General features: G+C 50.7%; 3 protein-coding genes across 7 annotated transcripts; 1 reads left to right on the forward strand and 2 right to left on the reverse strand.

Annotated features, from left to right (window-relative positions):
* Positions 1 to 123: 123 nt before the first annotated feature.
* On the reverse strand, positions 124 to 4,179 carry LOC133146596 (dihydroxyacetone phosphate acyltransferase-like). 2 transcript variants are annotated; one of them, XM_061270478.1, is made up of 16 exons: positions 3,976 to 4,179; positions 3,457 to 3,642; positions 3,197 to 3,373; positions 2,990 to 3,119; positions 2,738 to 2,865; positions 2,600 to 2,675; positions 2,379 to 2,530; positions 2,192 to 2,310; positions 1,889 to 2,118; positions 1,376 to 1,627; positions 1,228 to 1,307; positions 1,025 to 1,171; positions 863 to 962; positions 706 to 799; positions 552 to 610; positions 124 to 446 (listed from the first exon to the last, which is right to left on the reverse strand). In XM_061270478.1, the coding sequence occupies exons 1-16, from the start codon at positions 3,985 to 3,987 to the stop codon at positions 394 to 396; spliced, it is 1,995 nt and encodes a 664-aa protein (XP_061126462.1). In that variant the 5' UTR covers positions 3,988 to 4,179; the 3' UTR covers positions 124 to 393. The 2 variants fall into 2 exon arrangements, with proteins under 2 accessions (XP_061126462.1, XP_061126461.1); XM_061270477.1 differs by having other exon boundaries at positions 3,436 to 3,642; positions 3,976 to 4,178.
* Positions 4,180 to 5,406: 1,227 nt separating this feature from the next.
* Positions 5,407 to 13,022, reverse strand: lpin1b (lipin 1b). Of its 2 annotated transcripts, none has more exons than XM_061270461.1 (18): positions 12,618 to 13,022; positions 10,318 to 10,521; positions 10,162 to 10,257; positions 9,290 to 9,582; positions 9,018 to 9,104; positions 8,722 to 8,845; positions 8,477 to 8,654; positions 8,312 to 8,405; positions 7,980 to 8,246; positions 7,812 to 7,881; positions 7,415 to 7,501; positions 7,099 to 7,299; positions 6,869 to 7,017; positions 6,717 to 6,803; positions 6,489 to 6,641; positions 6,305 to 6,419; positions 6,130 to 6,233; positions 5,407 to 6,059 (listed from the first exon to the last, which is right to left on the reverse strand). In XM_061270461.1, exons 1-18 carry the CDS (start codon positions 13,008 to 13,010, stop codon positions 5,870 to 5,872), a joined length of 2,892 nt encoding a protein of 963 aa, XP_061126445.1. In that variant the 5' UTR covers positions 13,011 to 13,022; the 3' UTR covers positions 5,407 to 5,869. The 2 variants fall into 2 exon arrangements, with proteins under 2 accessions (XP_061126445.1, XP_061126446.1); XM_061270462.1 differs by lacking the exon at positions 12,618 to 13,022 and adding an exon at positions 11,209 to 11,414.
* Positions 13,023 to 13,397: 375 nt separating this feature from the next.
* On the forward strand, positions 13,398 to 17,228 carry gpatch2 (G patch domain containing 2). Of its 3 annotated transcripts, none has more exons than XM_061270492.1 (10): positions 13,398 to 13,586; positions 14,356 to 14,599; positions 14,678 to 15,231; positions 15,367 to 15,431; positions 15,503 to 15,694; positions 15,761 to 15,860; positions 15,935 to 15,974; positions 16,114 to 16,178; positions 16,246 to 16,334; positions 16,412 to 17,228. In XM_061270492.1, exons 1-10 carry the CDS (start codon positions 13,537 to 13,539, stop codon positions 16,579 to 16,581), a joined length of 1,569 nt encoding a protein of 522 aa, XP_061126476.1. In that variant the 5' UTR covers positions 13,398 to 13,536; the 3' UTR covers positions 16,582 to 17,228. The 3 variants fall into 3 exon arrangements, with proteins under 3 accessions (XP_061126476.1, XP_061126477.1, XP_061126478.1); XM_061270493.1 differs by having other exon boundaries at positions 14,678 to 15,228; XM_061270494.1 differs by lacking the exon at positions 13,398 to 13,586 and adding an exon at positions 13,617 to 13,784.
* Positions 17,229 to 17,938: the final 710 nt, after the last annotated feature.

Raw genomic sequence — 17,938 nt, forward strand, 5'->3', positions numbered from 1 at the left:
CCGTGGTGCATTTTCTTCTGCTGATTTCACATTTATTGAAAAAAAAATAATAAAAGTCTCAAATAGAATCTTGATTTGCTGTGATATTTGACGTTATAAGCCAAAAATATTTTAGGAGAGAAAAACTGTTACAAGATTTAATTGATGCAAAATAAATGTCTTCATTTTTTTCCATGTCTTAGTCTGGTAACCTTGTCATGATATTTCCTTTCAGTGCAGTTCCAACACTCCTTCATATAAAAGTTTCAAAGAAATATAACTGGCTCAAATCGAAACGCTGATGATGATGCTTGGCGACACTGAAAAGAAAAGCGCGGCGCAAGGAGGAGGACAGAGGTCAAGTGGAGGTGAGCGTGCAAATGTGGTGTGATGCTGGACTCGTTCCAGCGGAGACTAAAGTCTTGCGTCAGGTTCAGTCTGGATCTTCGGGGGACGGATTTGGCCAGCTAGAGACGAGAAAAACACTTGAGCGTAATTCCAAGCCGAGCGCCGGTCAACACGATGACTTCGAATATTATCGGGTAATGCAAAACAACAAGCAGCTTTCTTACAGAGCATGCCTTCAATCCGTCTCACGGCGTCTTTATCGACACGGTACGCCTTCTCTGACCTGTGAACGAGACCGAAGCGGTCAAGCGAGGCGCAGACAAAATGAGCTTAGCAGCCAAACAGTTTTTCCCTCATGACTTTAATCTCATTACTCACGCCTTCAACTTTGTCACAGCTGCCAGGTTCCTGAGGAACGCCAGGAAGTTCTTCTGGACGTCGGACGAGAACAACTCGTAGGTGCGGAGCTTGCCTGCCGACGGAGGCCCGAGAAGAAGACGGCTGAGATGTCAACGGCGGCGGCGATGGTCTTTACCTGCGAGAAGGAGCGTGGTCGCCAAACTCCTCACAGCAGGTAGGAAGTCTTGCTCGGTGATCACGTGTGCATCCAGCTCACTGATGAACCTCAACATGACCTAGACACCAAGCACAAACTTGAGAAGAACTTCACAAAAAGTCAACTGACGGTGAAATGTACCAGGTAGGAGTCCACGAAAGGTTTCAGAAGCCCCCGCAGGAAAGACAACACCTCAGCGCCGCCTTCCTCCCACGCCCTCACTTCCTGGGAGTCGGTAGCGTCGAGGGCGCCGCATTTCTTCAAGAGGCCGCATGCCTCCTCAAAGTCCTGAAAAGAGAAAAAGCTGTATTCGAGCAAAAAGTCCAAAAAGTCATCCGGTTTACCTCCTGGGCCTCGCCAGGAATGAAGATGAATTCACTTGTGAAGACGTCCCGGAGGAAGCAGAAGGTGGCAAAGACCTCATCTGTGACAACAACACCATGGCGTTGGGTTACGCGCCGTTGCCACGGTTACCAGTTCCAGCTTCCTTACCCCTCCGGACGCTCGGAGAAAGACTCAAGGCCACGGCCAGCAAGGCCGGCCGGACGAAAAGGTGCAGCGACTGGTTGCGGTAGGACGCCATCATCAACATGGCCGCCGCCATCTTGGCCACAGCGGTTTCCCGCCCGCCCGCCGCCGCTTCCTCGTCCTCCACCACCAGGAAGACACGTTGTGCCTTCAGGCGGACCGATGGGTAATGGAGAGCCACGGCCGATGACATCACTTCCAGGTCGGGGGTGTGTCCTAAAGAGCGGATCAGAGGTGACCTTTCTATTCATCCACCCTTCCAAGGTGTGTGTTTACTCGCCATGAGATGTTTGAGCGGGTCCCTCTTGGGATCAGCGCTAATCTTAGCTAACGTCCCGTAAGTGAATGTGAACGCTCGTGCCAACTCGCATTGCTTTAATCTGTCTGATCTTGCTCAAAGCTGCAAAGTGCCCCCCCCATGAACTTTGTACAACACGGTGGGTGGCCTAGTGGGATGCGATTTCCCATCAAACCCACCGGGCCAGTTGAGCCGCGCCCCGAAGCTCAGCGCCAACCTCTTCAACCATAGCGTCCTTTCGGCCAGGCGTCGCCAAGGTAGGCCCGTTTGGATCAAGACCGATGGCGGCCATTGCAGCAGCAGGCAGGCCATGAGGGACCACGGACTGTGGAAGCAACCTCGCTCTTGGATTCGAACGATTACGTGAGCCAGCCGCTTCAAAAAAGCCCGTTTCTCCTCGAGAACGTCTCTGCGGAAACAAATCCCCCAAAATGGTTTGATTTCATCGCTATGTGAAAATTCGAAACAATCACATGACTCACTCCAACACGAGCGACTCCATTTTGCCTTGACAAAGTTGTCTGGCTGACATGGGCCGGCCAAAGTTGACGTGCATGCGGCCGTAATCCTCGCCTAGGACCTTGGCGGCCTTCAGCAGGCCCTGCGGAGCAAAACCCAAACACGGCTTAAATTCTCGGCACCGAGAACCCGTGGAAGGTGGTGACGCACCAGGGTGCTCTCTTTGGGTTTGGGAATGCCCAGTAGCTCGTGGGCCAGCAGGGATTCTTCTAAAAGTCGGTCGTAGCTCAAACTGACAGGAACCAAGATGACGTCGTCCACCTGGCCTTCAAAGTAGGGATCCAGAACCATCTGCAGCATCCCTACGCATCGTTATTTCCAATTTTTACCGTGTGGACTTTTCAAAACATCATCGAGTGGATCTGACTCACCTTGCTTGGGCGTCAAGGATTTGAGCGAGCGACTCCGGTAGCCTTCGATGTAAAATTCCACCGGCGCGAATCCTGTCTGCGGGACGAAAAAAAATGTGTCGACATTTCCTGCTCGGAGCAGAAAAGCGTCCGACCTACCCTGACCAGGCTCTTCACGTATTCCGACAGCACTTCACAGTACAGCCTGTTGGAGGCGATGTCGCGCCTGATGTAGAAAGCGCCGCAGCGACGCAGCATCTCGCCCATCAACTTCATCCCAGCCAGAGCTTCACGGAAAACAAACAGCAACGGTGAGTCACTCTTTGGATCTTTACTATGATTGCTGTTTTGCTTGAGGGGCAGATGCAAGAGTGCCCCACCTAAGCCGGAAGACAGGGAAAAAAAACTGACCCAGTCCAGAAGCGATGACGGGTAGCGGGACGTCGTAAGTAAACATAATGTAGGAGATGACTAAAAAGTCCGTGTAGCTCCTGTGGTTGGGCAGCAGGACGACGGGCGCGTCCTCCATAAGTTGCCGAAGCTGCAAAATATATGCGAAATTCCTCAAAGTGCGCGTCGAATCAAACTGAATTTGCCGCGTGCGTCAAGTGTAGCGACCGTGGCGAGCGCCCGCGTGTTGACCAAGATGGCGGAGTAGATGCGCTTGAGGACTTTGCTGAGCATGAAGCCCATCAGACGCACAAAACCCAACTGCAGCTTTTGGGACATCTCCTCCAAGATGGCCGCCGCTTGCGCTCTCACCGCCTCTGGTGGCGACCCCGTCTCCATGGCAACCTGAGCAAAGGTCGGTTTCAGTAACGCCGCTACGTTTAGGGGGCTTTTGGGTGCAAGCCCACCTCGACCGTCACGTGGCGTACTTGGCGGGAGTCCAGCACGGCCGCGTTGAGTTGACTGGCAGAAAAGGCCTCTGGCCTTCTGTGAGGGCGGGGCATAAAGTTTCTGAGGGCGTGGCCTATGTCACTGCTTTGCCTCCTTTCTTCTAATATGTCCACCATGTCTTCCTCGTCATCCTCCTCGTGAAGGCCGAGTCGCACGTACCCCCGCTGTTGACAATCAACACGAGGTTGTTAGACAGCAATAATTCATAACTGGGGACAAATGGGTTAGTGACCTACTAAAGCCAGCCAAAGTAAACAATAGAATCTGATATCATTATTTCGGACCTATTTGTCAAGTTAATACAGAGTAGTGGAAAAAGAAAGGCAAAGATTTATTTTTCCGTGTTGTGTAAGACAAAATACAAATATAATCAATTAATGACAAATATGGCACTATGTTTGTGCAACGGCTCACACGGAGTAAATTGCACGTCAATCTCCAATATATTAAGATGATTTGGAGGGAAAAAAAGACTCGACCGACCAACTTCTCCTTACCGTTTTTTTCATCTCTCGGTGGGCGTCTGACCAGTCTTGCCGAACCGAGCTCTCCCGAATGCTCCCTGCGGGGTGTTATGACGCGCAAGTCGAGCAAAAATACATGCAATTTAAGGGGCAAACGAAAATGGTGAAAAATGCGGAGCTTCCGCTTTGTGACAGTGTCCTATATCTTTTTACTTTCGGTTTTGATTTGAACTCCACTGATCCCCCCCTGCTCCTTCTGTTGCGCACATCTTGGCCACTAGAGGGCAGTATAATACAGCTATACTGTATGTCAGGGGTCACCAAACTACGGCCCGCGGGCCGGATACGGCCCGCGGGACCGTTTAATCTGGCCCGCCAACCCTGAATAAATTGTATTATTAAACTTTTTTTTTTTTTTTTTGCTCATTTTGCCTGCAATGACTGCGTTTCCCCAGTAGATGGGGAAGCGCTCGCCTGCGCATTTACTACCGGAAGCCGTGTCAGAAAGCTCGGTGCACACTCACAAGTGCGTGTACGGACATGGCGCACTCGCGCTCTATTTGTATCAGTCCCGAATTTAGAGCGTGGGCTGTGACGACAGCATTCTTGTAATTTGCGCGCTGAGCTTTCAGATGCAGTTTTGCGCTAAAGCCACCCACAAACCTTCCCCTGGAATCCTTCCGTTAAAATGTCGCCCAAGTAAAGCAGTGCCGAGCGTTTAAAAGAGTTGCCAATTTGGCTCGACGTACGCGACGTGACGTTCAGCCACATGAACGTCAACATCTACCCGTCACAGATCGAGGTAAACGGACCAACACCTCGGATCTCGCCTAAGAATTGCCACAACAAATTTTACTCCAGACTATGACGCACTATCAAACTTTAACAAAAAAGACAGCAGTGTCTACAAGCCTACTGGAACCTACAAAAGGATTATAAGGAAGGAACACAAGAACTTTAAGAGACTGCTCATATGTGTCAGAGAGGTTCTGCTCTGACAACTGAGCTGAACTTTTATCTGTTAAGATTGTGCATGGCACAACAGAAAGTTAATGTTCCATGTTTTTTTTTCTATGAAGAACCCAGAGAGAGTTATTTAGTTATTTATTTCCTGTTTTTTCTGTGAAGAACTCAGAGAGGGTTTAGTTATTATTTATTTCATTAATAGTGTTATTATTTGTTTCCTGACTTTTTTTCTGTAAAGAACCTGGAAAGGGTTATTAAATAACCGTTATTTGGTTATGTGTGGCTTTCTGGAAAACAATAATTTTTTTAAGCTCCCCTACGATCGTCACACTTTTTCTGTTACAAACTGCCACCGGCCCGCCATCAGAGAAGGGAAAGGTTATGTGGCCCTCACAGGAAAAAGTTTGGGGACCCCTGCTGTATGTACTATGCTGTTATGACGGGCCTACTTGTATCCCACTTGACATCTTTGCTATTTTTCCACTCATGACAAAAACAAATTCTACAAGAGCATTTATTTGACCTTAACAGTGAATGTGGTCTACACAGAGGATAAAATTCCAGCTCTTTCATAGAAAGAATAGGACGCGTTTCCAAGCACCATCAAAAGCGATACATCACGATCGTCAAAGTAACATTTGGTTTGCCGCGACGCAAGAAATACTGTCAAATTCCCTTTCTAACTTTTTTTCCACGTGACTTTTGATTGCAGTTATAGACAGATGATTATTTTTTACGCATCAGGGGACAAAGAAATGCATCAAAACCAAATTAACAAAAGGAAATTTGTGCAGTAAAATGCATTTGGATGGACTAACTCGTCACGCGTGTAAGAAAATAAAGGTATATATTTGGCACCGAGTTGAGCTCCTCTACTAAAAATATAAAGGCTCCCTCCAAATCAATAAGCTGCCCTGAATAAATGATTCAGTCACAAAGTGCATTTGAATGCATCACGCTGCTAAAAGGAGTCGGCTGCCGGGGCGGGGACGGGCGTCTGAGGGGGTGTGGTTCCCTGGCGAGCCACCTGGGGGAGCTGCTCCCTCCAGTAGGTGAAGTGGCTGTAGGTGTCCGAGCAGGGGAAGTCCGAGGACGAGGCTCGGGCCTTGAGGGGGAACACGTGGTCCACCACCTCCCCCAGACGGACGTACCTGCAACAGGGTCACTTCGAGTTAGGCTCACGTTATAGTCAGCCATTTGGCTCGCGTCACGTGGACTCACGACGAGATGTTGGTCTTGGCGTGTTCCTGCACCAGCTCCCCTTTGGGGTTCACCGTGAAAATCCGCTTCAGCGGAACCCCGACTTCTTTGTAGGAAAACACATCCTGTCGATCCAAATGGAGACCAAAGGTTAGCAAGAAGGCGGCCATCTTGGATCCTTTGTTTGCGTGTTTACCGTCGGCCGGTTGCCGAAGGCTGCGTAGAAAGGTTGCGTGTTGGGGTAAAAGAGGTTCCTGATATCGGTCAGACATTCCACCTTGAACTTCTCCGGCTTCTTCTCGATCACTTCCCTGGTTAGATGGGGCAGGTATCTGTTAGAGCGTTTCTTGCTAGCGGTAGCGTGCCATTACGTCACACACCTGTGCAGAGCTGAGAAGAGGCTGCTGGGGCTGAGCAAGACGGGCCCCACGGGCAGCATGGTGCCCCTCTCGTTGACCCAGTGCAGGTAGCCCCGCGTCATGTCGGCCATGCCGATAGCTCGGGCCGAGCAGTACAGGATCTTGTAGCCGTTCCTGAAGTGAGGCGGGACGACGGTTTGAGCGCCGCTACCGCCGGAACTGAGCCGAGCGTCGGCGAGATTTGCTTACTGGCTGACTTTATGGTAGAGCTGCGCGATGCCCTGGTGAGTCCAGTCCTTCCCCAAGGTGGGCAGGATGTGGCCCAGCGTGTCCGACCTGCAACCCAAACATGGGTCGGGGCTTCAGAATGGCCATTGAGGATGAAAATGTGACGCACAGACCTTGTGATGGTCCCGTCTATGTCGGAAATGATGATCTTGTCATCCCAGTTCCAGAGGTAGATGGTTCCCTGGCAGCGACACGTGCCCTGGTATTGAGTGGTGACGCTGAACACCGCCTCGTTGGCCCCGTCACGCAGCTGCAGCGACATCTGCCGTGGCCAAACGTGGAGAGATGGCTTTAGAAAATGCCATGGAGCAGGAGAGTCAAGGACAAAGTCAAAGCTCCTCACCAGCTGCTCCGAGGTGAGTCTGAGCGTCTTCTTGTACGACACGGTTCCCGCGACCGTCCCGGCCTCCGACTGGACGGCGGCCGGGCTCTGCCTGGCCACCCGGTGGTCTTCGTCGCTGGACGATGACTCCTCTTTATGCCGGCCCGCGGCCGACGGCCCGAGTTGATCTGAGCCGCTGGCGCCCCGTTCCGAGATGGAGTCCTAGCAAAAGGGAGACGCTGTGAAAAAGGACTTCTTGGTTGTGTCTTCATGACTAAACTATACTGCCCTCTAGTGGGCACAAAAAGGACGTTAAAATTGGACACTTCAATCGTACCGATTTGCTGTTGCGGCCTCTCCAGGAGAACCACCACCTCCCTCCTTTCTTGGGCATTTTCTCCTTCATGATGTTTTCCACGGCAGCCTGGAGCGGATCGTGGGAAACACAAAACACCAGAGAGGAGGAAAAAAAATAAAAAATCAACTTAAGACAACAGAAGCAGACCATAAAAAAAAAAAAAAAATCATCATGCAGGCGTGATGATGAAGTTACAGAGCTGAAGCCCAACAGATCAGCCGCACGGCACAGAAGCGATTGCAGGGAGGAGTAAATAATAGACAGGTATTTCGGCTAATGGATGAAAGCGGGATGGAAATAAACAAGGAGGAGGGACACGACGATGAGTTGACATCAGAGAACCCGAGAGAACGTGTGTGTGCGTGTGATGTCCGACCTTTGGCAGCGGCTTGTGGAAGGCCTGCATCGCCAGCATGATGGGAGCAGCGCTGCTCCAATTATAGTATCTGAAAGCGCGGACCATTTAGTTCGTTGGACACTTCATTAGGTACGCCTGCGGAGCTTCTCGCCATCCAATACAAACGCACGTTTCCTTCAAACTTACTTGGAGCCGATTTTCACCACCAGGTTGGGGTCGTCGATGACGGACGGGTTCTGAACAAACTGCTGGTACGAGATGATCTTGGCGTGGAACTGTTCTGATCCGATCTCCTCGTTGAGGCCGCCGCACAGCGAGATGGCGAAGGAGGGCAGGTCGCCCATCGGGTCGCCGTATCCGTCCACGCCGCTGTCGCCCCCGGAGCTCAGCGACTGCGGGGAGTGGCTGCGAACACCCGGCTCCTCGCCGCTCCTCGGCGCCGCCCCGCCGTCGCTGTGGCGAGACGGCAGATGATGGCGTGTTTGACGAATCGGGTCGGAGCGAGCCTCTCGCTGTACCTCTTTGGGAAATACAAGGCGGCCACTTCCGGCTCCAGCTGCGTGAGGTCATCCAGGTAAACTCCATCGGCGCCCAGGTGACGGCTCCGTCTGTCTACAGAAACGCCCGCAAGATTGTGAGCCCCTTTCAAGCAATAGCCGGATGCTGTTTGGATCAAACCAAACCTTTTTTCTTGGATGGGGAGTCATTCTTCCCCGCCGGCTGGCCCGTCGCGTCCTCTGCCGAGGGCGAGTCCGTCGACGTGCCGACGGTTCGTATCGCACAGAAGTGAGCGCTCTCCGATAGCGGGATGGGCACGGGAGCGATCGGCGGCGGCTCGGGTTTCGTCGGGAGGAAGGACGGCTGGGAGGTCGGGGCTCACGTTACGTTGGGAAGGCCGCTGAAGGACGAAGTTTAAAATGCAGCTTACGGTGGCGGCCTGCGGCAGCTCCCCCCACGCCCAATGCATGGCCGAATCCTGATTGCCCGCCTCGGACGGCTTCCTCATGATCTCAGAGTCGCTTTTGGGGGATGCGGGACGGGAGTTCCCGGGGCTGGAGGCGGGGAAAAAGATTGGTAGAAGAAAAGAACAATGGATGATAACGATAAGAAATATAAATAATAGAATTTTTTTTTTTTAATTATATAAAAAATAATATGAATAAATAACCAAATATAAATATAAGAATAAAATAATCATATTTAGGTTCTGAATGAAGAAGGCACCTCTGGAGGGGGCTCCAGTCGCCGTCCGAGTGAGCGTAGACGGTTGCTTGTTTTGAAAGAGCCCCTGCCGCTTCTCGGGGAGGAGGCCTGAAACGCAATATCTCATTCAGTCAAAATAAATTGGATTATTTGGGGTCATCTCAGCCTGGGAGGTCAAGTTATACGCTCGTCCAAGTTTAGATCCAAACCCGATCTTGCACATATCCAATGACGTGTGACCTACATGATGTGGCTTTGTTTCTGCAAACGGGTTTGACTTTCTTCTCGCTTACCTGTTGCTCTCCATTTCCTCATCAGAGCTGATGTCCATGGTGAACATGTCCTCGTCCTCTGAGTAGTCGTCGCCACTCTCCTCCTTCTTCAGGCTGTCCGTCCGAGCTTTCCTCCTCCTCTTCCTTCGCTTCTTCATCATCATGGTGGCCGCCGTGCCGGTCTCTCCGCTGCTCCCCACGGAGCCCAAGGTCTGCACGGGAGTCCCCGGGCTCTTCCCCATCAGCGAGGAGCTCATCAGAACCAGCCCGTCTGACGGGATGGGGGAGGTGGCCAGGTAGGCAGGAACCACTTCCTGTTGATATTAATATTGATAAGATTTGACCTTTGGAGTGATTAGAAAACATGCCTCTTCTTTTCCTGGTGTTTCCAAGTATAAGCTGAACTATAAAAAGCAGCCAGAAAAAAAACCCGGTTTGATTACACTTGGCTCCAGGAAAGTAGAACACTTTCCAGGAGCTTCTACTGTAGCTCCAAAAGAGCAAGTCGGGGCGAAGGAATACTATGTCGTGCTCTGCGTAGTAGTCGGCACGTTTTGTATGTAAACAACTCAGAGTGGTTGGAAAAAGGAAAAAATGATTTTCCTGTTCTGGAAATCTGACACTCGTCTGGCTGGGAAAAAAAAAAAGAAAACATCGCCTTTGCTTCTTTTCAAAATTTATGGCCCAAGCGTTCCTTGAATACAGCTTGAATGCTTTCTGGGAAATGAAGGATGGCTTTCCAGCTATAAAAGGAAGAAAATTCCCGGCGGCCGGGCCAAGTGTGCACACACAGCCTGACCTATATTCCTCAAAGCGTGTAAAATATTTGGCATGGCGTGTTTACATTTCATACTAGTTTTCCTTTTGTGCATCGCTTATTTGATCTTATCGACCTGATTATTTTCCATTTCCTGGACAAAGAAGGCCTCTCCGTTGTCTCCGAGCTTCATATGTAGATCCACTGGCTCTCCGTTAATCTCCATGTCCACCTGTAAAATATATTCATAAGTTGTTTTGTTTTTTTTCATGTTTTGCATATGTTTGCTGACCACTTTCTCTCTTGAACGCAGGACGCCCATCTTGCCGAAGCGGACGTGGAAGGGCGAGCAGTGCAGCGAGCCGTCGGGGCGCCGCACCACGATGACGTCGATGCAGCCCGACAGCGTGGCCGGGTTCAGGCCTCGGTACAGCTCCTTGACCTGCACGAAGACCTGACCCGCCAACTGGCCCACGTAGTTCATGGTCTGACGGGTCTGGCGGAGACAAGGCAAGTGTGGTTAAAAAGCGAACTGTGTCATGTATGATCGGAAATGGGAAGAGGATGTTAAATAGTGACAAAGGCATTTTTGAATGGCGTTACGCAAGAAGAGTTCGGTCGCTCGGCTTGTCTTGACCAGCTGAGTTGACGGCATGTCAGTGTCAACACGCCCCAATGTTTGCTGTAAACTGAAAATAGTTCATCTCCAGACTGTGGCTATTTTTAAAACTTTCAAGCCTTTCAGATCTTTTTCTGAGACTGGCAGACGTTAGAAGTGAATAAAAGGAATTAACGCCAGCAGACCCCCCGCCCCCCTCATCTCCTCCACTTTCTGTTGAGGCCCAAAATGGGAATGTATGAGAAGCGGAAATGTTGCAACATGTCCATCAATTGGCTGATGGCCATGAACGTCCCATGCACTAATACTAGTGTGCTTACAACTGTCCTATGCACACACTTACATGCATTATCGATGTACTAGTACACACTCTGTCCTCACTAGTAGGACAAATGACATCTTCCACGAAACTAAGCAAAACTACGCATCACTTGAAAGCTGACGGTCTTCTCCTACGATAGTGACATTAAGATTAAGATCTAATCATTTGCGCAGATGTGAACTCGTGCACACTTTTGCCTGATATGTCAGATTTATGCGAAATGCAAACTAGTGTGTCTTTACCTTCTGAGTGCGTTGGGAAAACGAAGCAGTTCCTCAGCGCGGCATTAGAAAGTAGCCACTTGCCTTCCAACGTAATTCATGATCTGATGTAAAGCGAGACGAAACGTGAGGGATGTCGAACCGAAGATGGATAAATGGAGCAGTCATTCCTCCGAACAGCTGACGCATCGCTCGGTCTCGGTGTCGCGTGCTATGCACAAGGCCCCGCCCATCGGCCAATCAGCGTTGAGCTTTGACGTTGCTAAACTCACCGGTGAAAGTGCAACCGCGGTGACAGTTCATTTTCTAAAGGGATAGTTTGATACGTTGATCGATTTGCAGGTAGATACTTGATTCATTCACAAAGGGAATTCACTTCATGGACAAAAACAATACTTTTAAAAACTAAACACGCATGAAGCTAGTGGAAAGGCTGTCAGTTGCATGAGCGGGGGTAAATAAAAGTTAAAAGCAAAAGAATAATGAGAAGGAATTGAATTAGTTCTATTTTATTACTTGTAGTAGCGTTGGAAATGGAACATTTGAACCAAATGTGAAAAAAAAAATAACTGTGGTTGAGGCGGCCGACGAGATGACGTCATATCGACGGTCTGATGATGAGGCGATCCACTTGGCCAATCACAAGCCAGCGAGAAGCTGTTTGCGGTTTTTAGTGTGACATGGCCCCGCCTCCCCTTCCCATCCATCCCACCTCCTTATTTGAGCATAAACATGCCATGCAAATATTTCATAAAGTAAAGAACTGTGCTTGAGTAGAAGTTCGAGGTGTGTGTACTCAAGTGTTTTTTTTACTTAGTCCCTCCCTACATGTGAAAATGGATTTCTAGTAATACATAAGTCCTCTGAGGACACACGAGACTGACAGCTTTTCTTAGACACAGTTTCAAGGAACAAGAAGCATCGCCAGAGTCATGAGTCATGTGACTTGAGTCTGGCCTCATTCAAAACCCTCGTGTTGTGGAAACTCACTGTTTACAAAAAGCCAAGCCAAAACTTGACTCGTGTCCATTTTTTTGCTGCCGCTGCATTTCCTTTCCTCAAATGAGTTGTCACGTGAGCACATTGGCCCTGTCGCTGGAGTTCTCGCCCTTTCTGCTGACTCAACTGTATCGCTGTAGCATGTAAAAATCTCTTTTTACTGCTTGGGCAGATTCCGAGGCCTCTGATTGGGTCAGGCTCTTGTGGCCTGAGCGCCATCAGATGTGACACCAATATTATATCAACGGAAACACTGCATAACTGTCATGCAAAATGATTTTCTAATTGCCTTGTGGATGAACACTTGCGGCAGCTCGTGAATGAATGGAATACGTTATCAGTCCCTTGTCAGCTCGTTAATGAATGTAATTAATACATACACGAGTCAAGCCATATGGCCGCATTGGCATCTTCCAACATGCTCTTATTACCCAGCTCCATGTTCTGTCAGTAGCATCATCGACTGCCTCTTCCACCTCTTCGCACTCCTCTGCCGATGTCATGATTCCATAGTACGTGTCCACAAATGTGTCCCCCCCGAGTCCTGTCCAGTGATCCTCACTCTGTAGTGGCCTCAATGAATCTGACCAGCAGAACTGCAAGTGCAACTGACTAAATTTACCTGGGGCCTTCAAGTCCAGGAAACTTGAGAGCGGGCCCCCTCGTTTAGTAAACCGGACCCGCTGACTTCTTTGGCATTTCGGAAGAGGGCGCTTGCTTGGACAGCTTCTCGGAATGTTTGTTTTGGAGATCGTGGAGACCTTGCTGGACTCTTGTTCCGTCTTTTTGGGGACACCTGTTGTTGACGGCAGGCGCGATGTCATTGACGTCTAAGATGAGATCAGATTACCGCGGCCTTAGATTCAAGACTTCCGCGGTGCCCGTTCTGATTACTGTTACACTCAAGCCACGATTTAACCTCTAACCTTTTGGTATGTTGCGCTTGACTGGCCTGCCGGCAGCTTTTTCTCCAGAGGTGAGCAACACTTACATCTAGTGGTTGAACCGCGTTATTACATGCGAGGGTGCAAGTTCTTTATTTTTTATTTTTATTTTAGTCTTCTCATAAATGTTTGAACGTATTCACGATTCCAGATTAATATCACACTAAAAAAGTAAACTAGCAATTTGATAGAAAAAAATATTTGAGTGGAATTTAAATTCTCGAGGAAATCAGCGATTTGTCCGAGACATTCCGACTTTCCCAGGGTACGTGAAGGACCCTTACCTATGGTTGCGTTCAGTGTTGTCTCTGCTCCCGTACTCGCTTTTGTGTCAGGATGGTGCTTGTGATGTTTAAATGTCTTTTCGTCATTTCTGGTTAAAAGTGCACGGCATTCGGTGGCTTTGATGTTCCGCGCGGCTAACCGAAAAAGCATCAGCAAAGCGGGGAACGGCTGGTAGGTGGTCATTTTATTGGGAGGACGGAAGAAAAAGAAAAAAAAGAAAAGAGATTGTTGTCTGACGCTGAAAGCAGCAGCCGGCTAAGGTCGGCTACAGCTAGCCGTGCTATCCCATTAGCATCGTAGCTTCGTCCTCGTCGTGTGTCTTTTGCTTCTTGTAAAAAATAAAAATAAAAAACTCAACAACTAATGAACGTAAGTGATTTAGAGTTTAGTTGCGTTTCTGAATGACTGTCAATAGGTAAGTGAGCAACTAGTAAGTGTTGTTAGCATCTGAAGCTAATAATAAATCAAGCTAGTTTTTATCGCTGAAAAAAACAAAACAAGAAGTAGCATTATAAACAGTTATTGACCCAAGTATGTTAAACTGTCGTTTTAGTGACAGTTCTTGGCTAAATGACTTTTTTTAAAGATAACTGGATTAATGAAGCCAACTCTAGAAATAGCCGCGTTGTTGTGATTTTGAGATTTAATCTCATCAATCTCGTAAATGCCTGTTGTGACAGTCGGCTTCCCTAATTGCTACAGTTTTTTCTGGGTCCTTCAGCGACTGGCCGCTTGACAATGGCCTCATTCGACCGCTATTTGTTGTCAAAACCTCGAGTAGGGACAGCGCTAATCTTCTGCAAGTAACAGCCTCATTTAGTGGAGATGCTGATTGATTCTTGTCACGGATGGCTTGTAACCGGTCCAGTTAGCTTGCTGGGTAACTCCATTGTTGTTGCAAACTCTTGCCCATATCCTTTTTATGGCATCTTCCCGTCAGGCACTTTCGCCGGACAATGGACGAGCTGGTCCATGATCTGGTGTCAGCCTTGGAGGAGAGCTCGGAGCAGGCGGCGCGCGGCGGCTTTGGCGACGGCGGGGACCACGCCGTGACGGTGGGCTGCCTGCTGAAGAGACAGGCCAGGAAGCGCAGGGGCCGCAAAAGGCGCTCCGACAACCCGCACCCGCCCTGGGAGACGGCGCACCTGAGCGAGGGCTCCGAGTCCAGCGCCGAAGAACACAAGGTGAGTCCGCTGCATTGACTGCTAGAAATGAAATGAATGCACACGCTGACATTAGCCAACACTTCTTCTTTGTGGCAGGACTACCGCGCCAGCACAGGAGGCGTGTCCGGCGCCAACAACCACGCTCGCGACAACAGCGACTCGGACGAGCAGCTGGGCCCCAAACGCCGCACCCCGCAGATGTCTGACGCGGGCAGGAGCAAGCGGCCCCTGTGGCCGGACGATCTGGGCGTCCTGGGCTCCGCCGAGGGAACCCGCAGCCTCAGGCGGCGGCGCAAGGTCAAGCGCATGGCCGTGGACCCCCCCGGCGAGCCGGAGCCCCCCTCCGCCGTGATGCCGGCCCCTCCGTCCATTCCCAAGGCTCGCGCGGCGGGCGCCGGACCCCGCCGGCTGAGCCCCGGCGAAGGCCGGGCGGCCATGGAGATCTGCGGGAGCGGCTCGCTGCTGGCGGCGGGAGGGAAGAACCGGATGAAGAAGAGGAAGCTGGCCCCTCACAGACCGGGGGCGGAGGCTGCCGACGAAGGGGTGGTGGTGGAAAGCGAGGAGCCCGTCTCGTGTGTGCCGGAAGGATCCAAGGACAAGATGGAGCTGGACGAGCACAAGGGCTCAGATGAGGAGATGAGCGACAGGTGGTTAGTGTTTGGACTTTAGTCTCTTTCAGTCCGGGTCAGAATGACCATCTTGCACAAAATATAGAAAGACAGAAATCAAATGATTGAAATGCAATTGTCCTTTCATTGGTGTTATGTCCTCCTCCCGTGCTTTAGTGAAACCAGCAGCGTGAGCAACAGCAGCGATGGCGGCCTCTACACCAACGATGAAGGCCGCCAAGGTAGGCTTTGTGTTGCAAGTACACATTGTGGCTTTAGCATCCGCAAAATAACGCGTTCTGTCGGCCGCCAGCTGACGACGAGCAAAGCGACTGGTTCTGCGAGGGCGAAGCCAGCTCGGGCAGCGGCGGCGCGTGCGGGGTGGCTGGCGTCATCCCCTGGTGGGAGCGGGACGGCTGCTCGGAGGAGTTGGACTTGAACGACCCCGTCTTCAACAACATCCTCGCGGGCTCCTTCCCCATCATGACCTCTGAGGCCAGGACAGGTAACAGGTTTTTTTTTTTTTTTTTGAGCGGGGTCAACATTGTTGGCAGTGCTGAATCATCATCAGGGTTCCAGGCCCGGCTCAGCCGACTCCATCACGGGCACCCGAGGCCCTGCGGCGACGTTCTGCAGGGCGAAAGCGCTCAGGACTTTAGCGACGCTCACGAGTGAGTCATCGTCCTTTTCCAAACGCGGGATCGATTTGATGATGTCACGTGGGCTAACGTGTGGCCCTCAACAGGCCCTGGTTCAGCTCCAGCCCCAGGAGGGAACACGCACAGGTGAGTCTCGAGGGCGCTCCACTTCACTCTCCTTTGTACTCAGGTTTGCTTTTGCCGCCTTCGTTCCATGAATTAATCCTGCATGGGAAAAGGAAAAAAAAGTTTGACATTGCTTAAGCTTGTCCTCCCGCCGCTTCAGTTACACTGGGACCCTCGGACGGAGCGAGGCCATCGCAGGAGCTGCTCGGTCAAAACGGCCAACAGGTGAGGACGTCTTAGCCGGCCCGCTGCTCCGTCCGCTTTTGCTGAACGCTCGCGTTGGCTTCGCCAGGCAGACCAGCGGGCACCTGGGCTCGCTGTGCATGGGGGATGTCAAGCGCAGGCGGAAGGCGGCCCCCCTCGGATCCACCGCGCCCTCAGGTACGCACCTCACCTCTGATTTTCCATTTCATTGGCGGCCGCCGTTTTCTAACGTCTCCCCTCGGCTTTTGTTTCAGCGGCGGTGGGCGAAAACGCGCCGCCCATTCCCGACAGTAACCTGGGCAACCGCATGTTGCAGAGCATGGGATGGATCCCCGGCGTGGGCCTGGGCCCCGACGGGCGGGGCATCACCGAGCCCGTCCGGGCACTGCAGAGACCCAAAGGCACGGGCTTGGGCTTCAACTGACCGCCGAGCCGTCGGCCCACCTCAAAGCCGCGGGGCAAAGAAGGAGACGGATTTCCCATATTGGGGAGACGCAAAAGACTCGAAGCCGAGACCGAATTCCACCTCGGAGGACATTTTATGACCTTTTCTGCCTCATCAAAGAAGGCGCCAGAAAAGTGAGCCACTGATCAACTTGGGTCAGAGATTTCCAGGTATGTCATGAAGTGAACTCAAACTGTACGGATGGATGCGTGTCATGCTGTCAAGTCTTCATCTTGGACAGGGGAAAAAAAAAAGAATCATCTGCCCGTTTGTTTTGCTCATGAATGTGAAGTATGCGCCTCCCTTTGGCATAAATTCAAAATGTTGGTTTTGTTAGAACGGTTTTAAGGCTTGTTGAAGTTTTACTGTTCCAGTTGTATACGTTTGGAAATCGGCTTAGTGTAATGTGGAAGAAAAAGCTGATTTTAATCCAAGTTTTAAACGAGGATGCGTACTAGATTCCAAGTGAAATCACGAGAAGATGTAAGAATTGTATTCATGTTTTATTTTCTTTGGACTTTTTGTCTTTGTCTTGATTGCAAGTCCTTCCAGACTGTATTATGATCCTGAACTCGTCCAGGAGACACGCGTCCAATAAAATGACGTGACACCAACATTCAAAATAATTATCGGATCAAATCCTTATTTGCCATCTGCAGCTAGCTCGCTAGCTAGCTCACTACTATATAGCAGAGATTATTATTCAAGGTCACAAACAAAAGACAAATACAGGACGGTTGAGTCTTGCCCTCCTCCCATCCTCCTCCCATCATCTCATCTGACTTTGCCGCTCGCTGGTCCGTCCGCGGCAACCAGAACAGTCTGGTCTCGAGAAGAAAACGGGAGTGTTCCGTCTCCTGCTTTCTCCCCGACGCACTTTCACACTTTGAGGAGTCCCCAGTGAACCAAGCGAGCAGGCGGGTAGGTGAACTCAAACGCTGTGCAAGGAAGGTGTGTGTGTTGGTGTGTGTGTGTTTCTGCAGCATCGCTGAGCCACACAGCCCCCGGCGGCGAGGAGAGCGGAGCATTTGTCCTTGAGGCTGACTGACTGCAGACGTGGAGCAAGCAGGGCGTCCTGAAAGAGAAGCAAGGAAGGAGGTGGCGGCATCTTCTTTCAATCTTGACTTTTTTCCCCATGTTTGATTTTTTTTTTGCTTTCACCTTCCCCACAGCGTGAAGATTGGACGGCCCAGGTGATGTAGGCGAGGTTTCCAGGTGAGGTCTGTGGGTTTTTTTTTGGGGGGGGGGGGGGGGGTGTCATGATGTGTTTGCTAACAAAATCAGGAAAAGCCCACTCAGCGTGATAAAAGTGTTCCGTTTTGATTGACAGGCTGTA

The sequence above is a fragment of the Syngnathus typhle genome, linkage group LG22 (assembly GCF_033458585.1).
Source record: "Syngnathus typhle isolate RoL2023-S1 ecotype Sweden linkage group LG22, RoL_Styp_1.0, whole genome shotgun sequence".
NCBI classification, from domain to species: Eukaryota; Metazoa; Chordata; class Actinopteri; order Syngnathiformes; family Syngnathidae; genus Syngnathus; species Syngnathus typhle.

Bases quoted from the DNA above. Each gene is read 5' to 3' on its own strand.
- LOC133146596 (XM_061270477.1), bottom strand. The intron at 3,120-3,196 runs GTCGCTACACTT...TATATTTTGCAG, and splicing joins ACACGCGGGCGCTCGCCACG to CTTCGGCAACTTATGGAGGA. The intron at 2,311-2,378 runs GTGCGTCACCAC...TTTGCTCCGCAG, and splicing joins AACCCAAAGAGAGCACCCTG to GGCCTGCTGAAGGCCGCCAA.
- lpin1b (XM_061270461.1), bottom strand. From the start codon at position 13,010: ATGACATCGCGCCTGCCGTCAACAACAGGTGTCCCCAAAAAGACGGAA. The intron at 10,258-10,317 runs GTCAGCAAACAT...TATATTTTACAG, and splicing joins TGCGTTCAAGAGAGAAAGTG to GTGGACATGGAGATTAACGG. The intron at 6,234-6,304 runs GTAAACACGCAA...TTGGATCGACAG, and splicing joins CCTTCGGCAACCGGCCGACG to GATGTGTTTTCCTACAAAGA.
- gpatch2 (XM_061270492.1), top strand. From the start codon at position 13,537: ATGTTCCGCGCGGCTAACCGAAAAAGCATCAGCAAAGCGGGGAACGGC. The intron at 15,432-15,502 runs GTAGGCTTTGTG...GTCGGCCGCCAG, and splicing joins CAACGATGAAGGCCGCCAAG to CTGACGACGAGCAAAGCGAC. The intron at 15,975-16,113 runs GTGAGTCTCGAG...CCGCCGCTTCAG, and splicing joins CCAGGAGGGAACACGCACAG to TTACACTGGGACCCTCGGAC.